The following is a 12,328-nucleotide window of genomic DNA, read 5'->3' as shown; positions in this document are numbered from 1 at the left end:
TTTGTTACAAAAGAAATTGTAGATGAACGATTTTTCAAAACTACATTTACAAACATGAATGCTTGACTAAAATTTTAATCACTTTATTGACTAATATACTCCTTTTAGACTATTGTGCATAATTACCTCTAATGCCTCTTGATGGATATTTACACATACTGAGAACTGTATTGGAATCACTTGACCGCAATCTAGTGGTCAGCGTTTTGCCCAATTATATTTGTTCTGCTAATTTGTGTACTAGATACTGAAATGTATACATATTATATGTGCTTATTAACAATCTTTGCCTAATCTAGTATTGGTCTGACAACAATACAAAAAAAGTACTTTGCAGTTATAATGAGCAGCAACAGCTAAATTGTGCCGAAGTTGACTTCTTTAATTTGGTAAGATATTCTATCTAAACATTTTGATTATTTGATCCAATTATTGCACTTTTTTCTACTGTGGGGTTCAGCAGAGAATTTGCTTATGGGTTGTATGAAGGAACATACCATTTCAGTAGAGGTTAAAAACTGTTATATGACTTTTAGTTGAGAGAGTTTCAGAGATTGGAGCAATAATTCCAGTTTGTATCTTATTTTAATTGCTTTTACGACAGAACTAAGCTAAAGTCAAGCTTGCAAGGAAATAAGGCTTCTATGCCCAGTGGCCGCTGTTGCCAATGAATGGTACAGCTTTGATGTGGTTGTCAGGAAAAAGGTATATGTCCCACTTCTTTAAAATTGATACAATAGAACATTGTATCCATTAATAACAAACCAGTTCTTATTTATGTTTTCTTTTAACACAGATGACAAACTACACAAGTGTATGCACTCTAATAATTATTTTGGAAGCTGTTGACGCTTAAATACAGTACTCCCCTAAATATGTTTTTAAACTGTACAGGTCAAATTAAAACAATCCTCTTTTTAAAGAACAACGTCTTTTAAATCAAATCTGCGGTTGTGTTAGTGTATCTCGGAGGCCATGCTAAGTTTATCATCTGCGAGATCCTGTAAGAAGATTACATCTCTCCGCTACAATCAGCCTCCTGTGTTAAACTACAAAAAAGAAAAAAAAAAAAAAAAAAAACATGGATCTTGCAGCTCCCAACGTGGGCTTGTGTTGCCCGCTTGAGGCGAGACTGGAGAAGACATGCAGGCGGAATAGAAAGAAGAAAGGCTCCATATTTTCCAGTCCTTGTAGACAGTTGCGACCACCCTCTTTGTCAGCAAGAATGAAGATGATGGAAAAGTGACAGGGTTCCAACTCTGTATATTCTGAAACTGTGGCTACGTCCTGAGGAGAAAAAAAAAAGTGAAGGAAGAGAAAGGGAAAAACATATTTGGGACCGATATTAGATCAATTCCATTCCTATTAAATAAGTAATTAAAATCATTTTGCAGGGAGACACAAAGAGAGAAGGAGGTGTCTTGCGCCCATTCTGGGATCCACAGGTCTTGCACGCCACCGGATTCTTATTTACTTATTTTTCACTAACGCGCGTTCTCGCCGTTGCAGCCAGAACGGTTTTCACTCGCTACTTTCCTCTCTTCACTTCACTTCCTTTCCTCCTCTCGACAGAATCCAGAACTATTGAGCAGCCGTCCCCCGTCACTGCTCCCCCTCCCTCCCTCTTTCTCTCACTGCCAGATCTCTCTCCTCTGTTTCTCCCATCTCTTCGCAGCCTTCTCTCCAGCTCGGTCCGTCACTTTCTCTGACGCACGACAGGGGGGAAAAACCAAGTCGAGGCCGATATGATCCACATACCCGTACTGTTGCCGATGTGCTGACAGAGACAGGCTCCTGAAGCCGACAAGAGAACACTCTCACCCGGTTGTTGAGCGCTCGCCCGAGAGGCGGCTCAGGAGGAGGAGGTGGAGGAGGTGGTGGAAAGGGGTGGAAAAGGAAGAGGATGGGCAGAAGTAGAGGACTTGCATTTTAAACAAACTGCTAAGGAAAAAGAGAGGAGAGAGAGTCAGTATCACCGGAGAGCAAGAGAGAGAGATAGGGGAAGAGATCGCATTCTTATCACGTCTACATTTCTCTTCTCTCCTCTCTTTCGGTTCAGCCACTAAGAGAGGGTGAGGAAAAGGGGGACAGGGAAAGAGAGAGAGAAGAGGAAAAGAACGGGAGAACGAGAGAGATTTACCAGACTCAAAACTAGTGATCTTTTTTCCCGATGCTTTCCAATTGCACAACAAAACTAAGGTGAGCAGTTATAGACTATTTCGTATGGAACATGGAAAGTATCTACCCAATATTTGTATGTGTTTCTGTGGTTCTATTGATGTCTGCATAGCCATGACTTTAAACAGGGAGACAGCAAGCAAAGATAACGGAGAGCAGGAATCCATCCTACCAATCAATACCCGTTTGTTCTTGCTTTAGTCCCCGATTTTACAGCCAATGTCACGACGAAAGCCTGCATTATGCTTGGCATGTATTCCAACACGCGCTCTACTGTCTACCCTTTTTTTGAGTGAGGGTGGGTATGGGGGGTGTCTTGGGTTGGCACCAAATCAGAGACCGTTCCTTCTAGACCAGAACTTGTTTAGCACCATTTTTCCCACACTAACTCAGTGTGATAATGCCAATTGAAATGTTTTGACCTTTTAATGGAATCTGGTTAAAATTTGCCAATTCATGACAAGCAGGACTTATTTTAATTCATCCGGGGTTTATTCTGATGCGCGTCTCCTCCTCCTCTCTCCCTTCTCAATGCCCGCTGTCTCTGTCCATGTCCTTCTTTGTGTTTTCCCCGTTCAGACGGCTCTGTCACCCCCCTCATTTTCTCGTTCTCTTCCCCTCCCTTACAGCCCGGCATCGGACCGTGAGACGCGGGATGCACCGGGCAACGACAGGACCCATCACCGCAGAAGGAGGATATGTGAAGTTGGAATCCCGCTAAACTAAGTAGGTATATTTACACTCGATTCGATGCACCGCAAACGGACTTATGGTGCGTAATTTGCTCAGTGCTCTGAAATCTTTTGTTACTTTTTCTGACATCGCATCTGGCTTTTTGATCTCTATAACATGGAGTCGGAATCAAATCTTGCTGGATTACTCAGGGAATGGATTGAAAATGAAATTAACATTGTGTAAAGATCGTAATATTGTGTTTATATATATATATATATATATATATAAACACAATATTACGATCTTTACACAATGTTAATTTCATTTTCAATCCATATATATATATATCTATATTACATATATAAAGGCTATCCCAGGGTTATTATCTTTCAAATTTTTCTAAAGGGGTTACTGCATCTTTCCTGTCTATTACCGGGGCTTTGCTTTCAGCACCATGGGCAGCGCTTTTTCCCGGGCCAGCGGTCACATGCGCTTCTCTGTGTTTTTGAACTGGAAAGTGCAGTGCATACATGAGTTTGCAATAATGGCAGAGATTTTCGGAAGCTTTGCGTGCGTGTGTGTGTGTGTGTGTGTATGTATGTGTGTGAGAGAGAGAGAAAGACAGAGGAAGAAGGACAATGACACAAAATATTTAGCAGAAAAACCATTTAGTTCATATTAGACAATGGCAGTTTTTACTATCCTCAGAATTATAATTGCTAATAACTTTCTGCTTTATTGTAAGGTAACTGGGCTCTTGTAAAAACACTACCCCATACATGAACTTCTCAAAGCAGAAGAATCGCCCACTTCTCTTTTCACACTTTTCACATGTGCAACCATTCTTGTTATCCTAAAAAAGTTACACTGACTAATGAGACCAAAATATTGTGATTTTTTTTTCCTTTTACAGCCTGGGAAAAAATCTTAACGTGTTTCCTTCCATAAAACACAAGGGGCAAATTACTGGGTTCCCTCATTTTATGAACATTAAACTATTTTTCACTTTTATTCACTGAATGGTGTAGAATGGTGAATTTGGTGAATTTGACATAAAATACCCAAAAATATATTTTTTGCACTATTTTATCCATTTTAAATGACTCACAGATAGAGATGCACAGACATGTTTAGACTGGCTTAAAGACAAAATATAATTTTGTTGCACTACTTTGTTTTCTAGTCTGAACTTGGACTGCTTCTGCAGTAGTACAATCACATCAATCACAATTCATATCTTAAAGGATGGATTTGAGGTCCTTGTCATGCATTAAAAGCAAAGGGACAGTGTCTCCTCGACGCTACTTCTTCCTCACCCACTGTTCCCTTCGTTTATTCATAGTGATAAGCATCTCTGCTGTGATTTATTGCGACCTTAACAGCACATCTGCTGTATAATAAATGGCATTTCAGGTTACACAGTGAAATGTACTGTCTGCTGTTTGTGTTCTCGGGTACCATATTATCTATTTAAGAGTTTAGGGCTTTATATTTTGTTTAAAAAGACAGCAATATTGCAGGATCTGAAGTAGTGTCCAGCATTCTTCTATTATTCATAGGTATTCATTTCAAAGCTGCCATCCTTTCTACTGAAACTAATGCACTCTTCCTCATATCTTCCTTTTCCTTTACTGCCTCTGTAATCTCAAACTCCTCTTTGTTACTGTGTGTGTGTGTGTGTGTGTGTGTGTGTGTGTGTGTGTGTGTGTAAACATTAACCCTACACCTCCCCTTTCCCTCCGTTCTCATCTACCCTGGTGTTCTCTGTTCCCTGCTGCAGTGCTGTGAAGTGGCTCTGTCCCTGGAGCCAAAACTTCATCATCGTGGTGTAAGCGAGGATGCTGTGGGTTACCTTGCTGAGCACCATAGCCTTAGGATGGACCACACCAATCCCACTGCTGGAGGACTCGGAGGAGATCGATGAGCCCTGCTTTGAGCCGTGTGACTGCGAGGTCAAGGAAGGCATCTTCCATGTCCACTGTGACAGTAAAGGATTTACAAATGTCAGCCAGATCTCTCAAATTTGGAGCCGGCCCTTCAAGCTCAACTTGCAGAGGAACTCGATGAGGAAGCTCTACTTTAACAGTTTCCTCCATCTTAACAATGCCATTTCCATCAATCTTGGTAATAATGCCTTGCAAGATATACATGCAGGGGCATTTAACGGCTTAGGAATACTCAAACGGCTGTTTCTCCATGAAAACAAACTAGAAGTTTTCCGAAACGACACATTTCTGGGGTTGGAGAGTCTAGAGTATCTCCAGGCAGATTACAATGTTATTAAAAGGATTGAAAGTGGTGCATTCAGGCACCTTCACAAATTAAGAGTGCTTATATTAAATGACAATCTCATACCCATGCTGCCAAATTATCTTTTTCGGTCTGTGTCCCTAACACACTTGGACTTGAGAGGTAACAGACTAAAGACATTGCAGTATAAAGGCACACTGGAGTATGTTGGGCGGAACTTGATGGAAATCCAACTGGAGGAAAACCCTTGGAACTGTGTGTGTGAGATTGTCCAGTTAAAGACATGGCTGGAGAGAATCCCTTACACAGCTTTGGTAGGAGAGATCACATGTGAATACCCATTCCACCTACATGGAAAAGACCTGCGGGAAATTAAGCGCACTGAGCTCTGTCCTCTGCTCTCCGATGCAGAGATTGAGGCCAAGCTGGGAATTCCCCGGGTGCCATTCAGCAATGAGAACACTTGGCCTACTAAACCTTCCTCTATGCTCTCCTCTTTTCACAACACAGCGTCTTCTGTGGAGTACAAGGAAAGAGCTGTGAAGCCTACCAAACGTCCCCGGCCCACAAAGAACCCCCCAACCCCTCGTAGCATTTACCCAGGCCTCAACCAACCCCCTATTGCCGGTTACCAAACAAGACCACCCATTCCAATAATCTGTCCAGCCAGTTGTGTTTGCAACCTTCACATCAATGACCTGGGGTTAACAGTAAACTGTAAAGACAAAGGCTTTCACAACATTTCAGAGCTTCTGCCGCGACCCCTCAATGCTAAAAAATTGTATCTTAGTGGAAACCTAATACAGAAGATTTACCGCTCAGATTTCTGGAACTTCTCAAGTTTAGATTTACTACATTTAGGTAACAACCGGATATCCTATGTCCAGGAGGGTGCGTTCATCAGCTTACCAAACTTAAAACGTTTGTATCTGAATGGTAATGACATTGAGAGGCTCTCTCCTGGAATGTTTCGTGGACTTCAGATGCTGAGTTATCTTTACTTTGAATACAATGTTATCCGAGAAATTCAGCCTCATTCTTTCTCTCTGATGCCCAATCTGCAGCTGGTTTTCCTCAATAATAACCTGTTGAGGTCACTCCCTAACAATGCCTTCGCTGGCACCAATCTTGCACGTCTTAATCTCCACAGCAATTACTTTGTTTCCCTGCCTGTTCATGGTGTCCTTGAGCATCTGACTTCCATCGTGCAGACTGATCTCCATCAGAACCCCTGGGACTGCTCATGTGATATTATCCCTCTCAAACATTGGCTGGAAAAGCTTTCCTCTGTCATTGTGGTGGGGGATGTCATCTGCAAGACACCCGAGTATGCTTCTGGAAAGGACCTGCGCTCACTTGAGGTTGAGGTCATCTGTCCTGAGCTGAAGCATTCCTCAGGTCCCTCTCCAGCTCTGCCTGGTGTGGAAGACCTCACCACAGGGAGCTCTGAAATGGAGGAAGCAGCTGGAAGAGGGGCTGTTCCGCTATCGGTTCTCATCCTCAGCCTACTCATCCTCTTCATTTCAGCTGTGTTTGTGACTGCTGGGCTGTTTGCCTTTGTCCTCCGTCGCAGGAAGAAGCTACCTTTTCGGAAACGTTCTGAGGTGGACCTAACAGGGATCCAGATGCAATGCAGGATTTTTGAGGATCCACCAAGGCAAAGCAGTGCAGAAAACACTGGCACGCTGGAGAAACCAACACCCAGTTTGCACACACACTCGCACACTACTCACACACACGCTCATGGCCACGTTTATGATTACATCCCCCACCCTGTGACACAAATGTGTAACAACCCTATCTATAAGCCTAGAGAAGGAGAGATTTCAGAGGAGGAGATGGCACAGTTTGCGGAAAAGAAAGACAATGGAAGCAGTACCAACAGTAACTACAGAACCTTGTTGGAGAAAGAGAGAGAGTGGACCTTGGCGGTCTCCAACTCTCAACTCAACACCATTGTTACAGTCAACCACACCACAGCGGACATGTCAGGATTTCATGAGAATGGAGGGCTTTGTTCTACAGTGATTGACAGTCAGAGGCCAACGCCAACAGTGGGATTTGTAGACTGTTTGTATGGGACAGTACCCAAATTAAAGGACATCCATGTTGCACATGCGCATCCACCAGGCATGCAGTACCCAGATTTACAGCAGGATGCACGGCTGAAGGAGACGTTGCTTTTTACAGCCGGGAAAGGCTGCTACCCTGATCCCTCCCAAAGTGATTACCTCGAGTTAAGGGCCAAACTTCAAACCAAGCCAGATTACCTAGAAGTCTTGGAAAAATCCTACCGATTTTAATCACTCAGTTGCCCACGGGCGAAGAACAAAAAAAAAAACCCTGCAGTTTTGTCATGTACACTTTGCCACCTTCCAAAAAAAAATCACTTAGACCAATATTAAAAGCTAAATTTGATTAGACAGCATGAAATAAAATGTATAATTATACAGTCACATTGCCCCCGCTCCCACCCAATATCACCTTGGACGAGAGGTCATTCTCAGATGTTTCAATTAAGTGCCTTTTTTTCAGAGTAGCCAGCAACGTCAACCGTTATTTTTATAATATATAAATATCTCTATATGCCCTCAAGAAAGAAAACAAGGAAAAAAAGGGGGCACTGGGAAATAAAACACACAAATCATGTTACATCTGTCACTAAAATCCATTTGTATGGAGTTAACATGATGTGCTACTAGTTACCATGAGGACGAACGGGAGCTGGACGTCTCCCTTACTTTTTGTTTTTTCTTTTGTTTTTCCTCTCTTCTACCCTTCAAATAGGATGTACAAACACCTGGAATCTGTGCACATTTTTTCTTTGTGTTACATTATCAAACGAGTCTAAAGAATACTTATATTTAAACTGAACTGCAGTTTCCTGCATGCACTCGCTTCAGTGCAGGAAGTGAGAGGATTTATTCAGAACTATCACGTCTCTCTATGAACAGAGATACTGCAACACATTTACGGTTCAGTGGTCTATTTAATTTTTATATCTTATTAATATGGTTATTACTCTTAATGAAGACTTATGTCTATATCAGGATGCTTCTTGTAAAGAAAAGGAAGCGCCAACGCAGGGATGGTAAAACATTTGTGAATATTATTACAAGACCATACTGAGGGGTTTTCTGGATATTTCCACACTCTTTAAGACACCACTCCCTCTTCCCTTTTCATTGCTTCTGGATTTCCCATCGCAAACCACTAACAGCTTTGTAGTAAGCACTTTTAATGTTTTCTCTTTCACAAAGATTTGAAGAAAAATGTGCATATATTTATTCTGTAATTTCAGTGAAGAATTTTATTGTAAAGATAATGTTAAATCAATGTATAGTGATTATGCGTCTGGTATAGCCTTCTTAATAAAAACAAACTCTTTAATCTAATTGATGAAGGTGTCAATGCCAATACCAATGACAGTGGAACATGCGTGGAATGGAGACCAACAAGATGTGTATTTGGTGTAGGTTGTGGTCAGCCATTAGCTGTCATCAGGCATAAAGCGCATGCTAGACCAAGAAGCAGTGCAAGGTAATAAACATCCTATAATAACACAAACTTGTTAATATTCATCTAACAAGATTTGCATCCAATTTATCTACATTTCCAGCTACATGGAAAAAATAATACAAGATGCTGATTTTGTTTTTTGTTTTTTTTAACTGAGGGTCTTATTATGATATGTTAATGCATATTTTGTTTGGTAAATTGCAGGCTTTAGCCGCATATCTAAAGCCAAAGTAAAACCAGCCCAGAACAAGTCGAGTGAATGCTGCTGGCTTTTGAGGAAGATATCTTAAAAAGGCAACTCAGAGAGGCATGGCACAGTTATCTGAACATGTATCGCTGATGTATGCAAATAAAAACTAATTGAGAGGGTAAGTGGCATCGTCATTGGAAGATACTTTTCGAATTTGCACATCTTATTTCTCAGTTCTCCCTGAAAGTTTGCTATGTGTTTGCACTCCACTAGGGGGCGATAGAAATATTCTGCCACTCCAGAGATTTGGTGCTGTTGTATGGTTATCATATAGGCTACGGTTTGAAAATTATAAGAAATATTATATAGAATAGAAATAGAAATATTATATAGAATAGAATACAGAATATTTATATATATATATATCTATATATATATAGATATATATATATATATACACATTTTTAATAGCATGAGTTTTAGCTTTCTTTGATCAGCTTGTGATTAAATTATTCAAAGTAAAGCATAACAAATTTACCTAGAAAATTGCCAAATCTTTGAGAGATTAATTTATCAACTCTATACTTTTAATTATATCTATACTTTTCTGTACCGCAGTTACCATTTGATTAATGTAGCTTTTCATTGTGCTACACATGCTCGTTTCTTAGCCTCATCTATTCTGCAAACCAGACAAAGGAAATTGGAACGAAAGGTTAGGGGGTTGTACCAACTAATGATTAAAATATAATATCAGCATTATTACCAATTAATCTCTTGTATGATGCAGTCTTGATGTCTTAAAATTTGTAAGTACAGTGAATCTAAAAAGTTTACACACCCATATTAAAATGCCAGGTTTTTGTGATGTAAAAAAAAATAAGACAAATCATTTCAGAACTTTTCCATCTTATTGCGACCTATAACATGTACAACCTGAATTTATTACAGCTACTTGTCTTTTTGTGTAGGCATGTATCTGCATGGCACATCTCTACAATATTTGGGCACTCTTTGAAAAACTGTTCCAAACCTGTCAGATTGTGAGGCCATTTCTTATGTACAGTCCTCTTCAATCACACCACATACTTTTAATCAGAATCAGGACTTGGCTTTTTCTAGGATATTCTATAAAACTCTATAATTTTCTTCTGGTGAAGTCATTAATTTTCTTTATTTAGATATATACTGTGAGTTGTTATGCTGAAAGATGCTTTCTAGCAGAAGTCTGATATTTTGTGCAAACACTGATTGGTATTTTGATATGTTCATGGTGTCCTCCACATTAACTAAGTCCCCAATTCCAGCTGAAGAAACAGACCCCAAAGCATGATGTTTCCACCACTATGCCTTACTTGATGTATCTTGTTCTTTTCTTTATAAGGAAATGCTTCCATATTTTCCATCTTACCATTTAACCCCAAAGCCCATACATATAAAGACCAAAATAAGTACTTGTCAAAAGTTCCTGCAGCTTCTTCAATATTGCTGTAGGCCCTTGCCAACCTCCTTGACCATTTTTCTCTGTTGTTTCATTGATTTTGGGGGAAGTCTAGTTCTTGCGTATACCAATGTTGCACCACATTTCCTACACTTGATGTTTTTTGCTCCATGGTATATATAATGCCCTGATGGATTCCTTTTGACAATGAGATACTTCCGATGCCGTGGAAACTCTCTGCAGATCATGGTCTTTGCTGTAAGATGAAACAAAGAAAATGTCAGGAAAAGTGTACAAGGATAAGTTAACTTTATTTAGGGTTAATCAGAGGTGTTGTATATAGTCACAGGTGTGTACTGACTTCTATGAGTTTGAATGGGGTGGCCAGCCATACCCCCAGATAAACGAGGGTATGCACAGTTTCAACGAAGTTGTACATGAAATAGGTCACATAAAAGCTTTAAAAGGATCTCAAATTATTAATTTTTTAGATCACAAAAACAGCTATTTTAAACGGGTGTGTGCACCTGTCATTCTTATTGTAAGTACATTTAGGGATTGATTCATATTTTTCTCTATGGCCACATTGTTTAAATACAATGCATTAAATAGGAGGGGTGATGCTCAGTTGGACTATATTGTTATTGTTCCTGATATGTATCAACGTACAGTAACTAAAATGTAGCAAACCAAACATTCTTTTCTGAAAGATGTTCAGGTATTGTTGATGAGTCATTTCCAGAATTGGTTATCAGTGATCCAGTCTATAAGCTTGCATTAAATTGAGCATTTTATCTTGCGTTGCCTTCATTCTTTTGGCAATTATTGCTGCTCAGATAAGCGAGGACAACTTCATATAAATCCTTCAAAAGTATGGCTATATAATGTAAAGGCTTTTTGTTTTTATTGCTTTTGGAAAGTTTTACAGTGCTGAACTCTTGTAATCTGCTCCACCTAATTTGTCTTCTCCTTTTTCAGAATCAGAATCAGAATCAGCTTTATTGCCAAGTTCGTACCTACAAACAAGGAATTTGACTCCGGTACACTTTTTTTCTGTATTTACACACATTCACACACAGAAAAACACACAAAACCTTAGTTTCCATGAAGACAAGGTCAGTTTATACTGTCAGCAATTTTAGAGTGCACTCAGTTTGATTAAAAGCATGATGTAATTCTCTGTTACTCTAAACCTTTACCATCCCCAACCCTCTCTAAAATGAATAGATAAATAAAGTTTTGGGATCGTTGATCATTGTTGCTTTGGTCAGTGTCTTGGTAACTGTTTACCCTACCCATTGTTCAATCAATATAAGAATTCACAGATGAACATTGAGCTTCTTCCAAGATATTTATTTTCCCATGATATGTTCTTGTTATCCTGCATGAACATCAATAGGTGACTTTACAATGAACATTAACTAAAGGTTTTTAGAGAATGACATGTTCCACTATACATTTCACACTAAAGGTTACTTTTGAACTGAGTCAGTAAGCTTTAAATACTTGCCACCATATCCTGAGATTTCTTCACTACTTCAATGCAAAGTGTTTTTTATTATTTAGTTTTAGATTTTTTTTTCTCTCTGTCCATGCAGTGCTGCATTCTTGCTCTATGTATGATATATTTTTAGCTTGTGTTTTTTATCTTTCTCAAAAATAAGTTCATGGTGAACCTGTCAATCTTAAACTGGACCATGACAGCATAATGTAAATATTTGTATTTAGCTGATTTCAAGTTAATTATCACTCAGCTAATATGCGGTAGCTGTTTCTTGGGATTTTATTTGACCCCACTTTTTACTACAGCAGCTTCTGAAACAAAAGCATATATAAAATTCACAATGAAGGTGTTATTCAAATAAATGCATCCGTGAAATACATATCCCTTTTTCTAATCTATAAGGATATTTATACTATATAAGAAGAAAACAATGCTATCACAAGCTGTGATAGCAGTTAGTGCTGCAAGATGTTTGCTGTTCCTGTTTACCTCTTTATTTTATTTATTTTATCATATTTTAGTTTTTTATTTCAACGATTCACAGTTATTTTCGTCACATGTAATTCTTTAT

The 12,328-nt window shown here is 39.3% G+C and overlaps 1 protein-coding gene across 3 annotated transcripts; it reads left to right on the top strand.

Annotated features, from left to right (window-relative positions):
- The first annotated feature begins 1,907 nt into the window (after positions 1-1,907).
- Positions 1,908-11,503, top strand: slitrk3a (SLIT and NTRK-like family, member 3a). 3 transcript variants are annotated; one of them, XR_007042410.1, is made up of 4 exons: positions 1,908-2,199; positions 2,808-2,904; positions 4,634-8,330; positions 8,508-11,503. XR_007042410.1 is itself a non-coding variant. In XM_047392101.1 (3 exons), the coding sequence occupies exon 3, from the start codon at positions 4,692-4,694 to the stop codon at positions 7,404-7,406; it is 2,715 nt and encodes a 904-aa protein (XP_047248057.1). In that variant the 5' UTR covers positions 1,908-2,199; positions 2,808-2,904; positions 4,634-4,691; the 3' UTR covers positions 7,407-11,503. The 3 variants fall into 3 exon arrangements, 2 of the variants coding, with proteins under 2 accessions (XP_047248057.1, XP_047248058.1); XM_047392101.1 differs by having other exon boundaries at positions 4,634-11,503; XM_047392102.1 differs by having other exon boundaries at positions 2,758-2,904; positions 4,634-11,503.
- Positions 11,504-12,328: the final 825 nt, after the last annotated feature.

Source organism: Girardinichthys multiradiatus, chromosome 18, assembly GCF_021462225.1.
Source record: "Girardinichthys multiradiatus isolate DD_20200921_A chromosome 18, DD_fGirMul_XY1, whole genome shotgun sequence".
NCBI lineage: Eukaryota > Metazoa > Chordata > Actinopteri > Cyprinodontiformes > Goodeidae > Girardinichthys > Girardinichthys multiradiatus.
The sequence above is the reverse complement of the archived record's forward strand: the minus strand, read 5'-3'. Positions and strand labels throughout refer to the sequence as shown.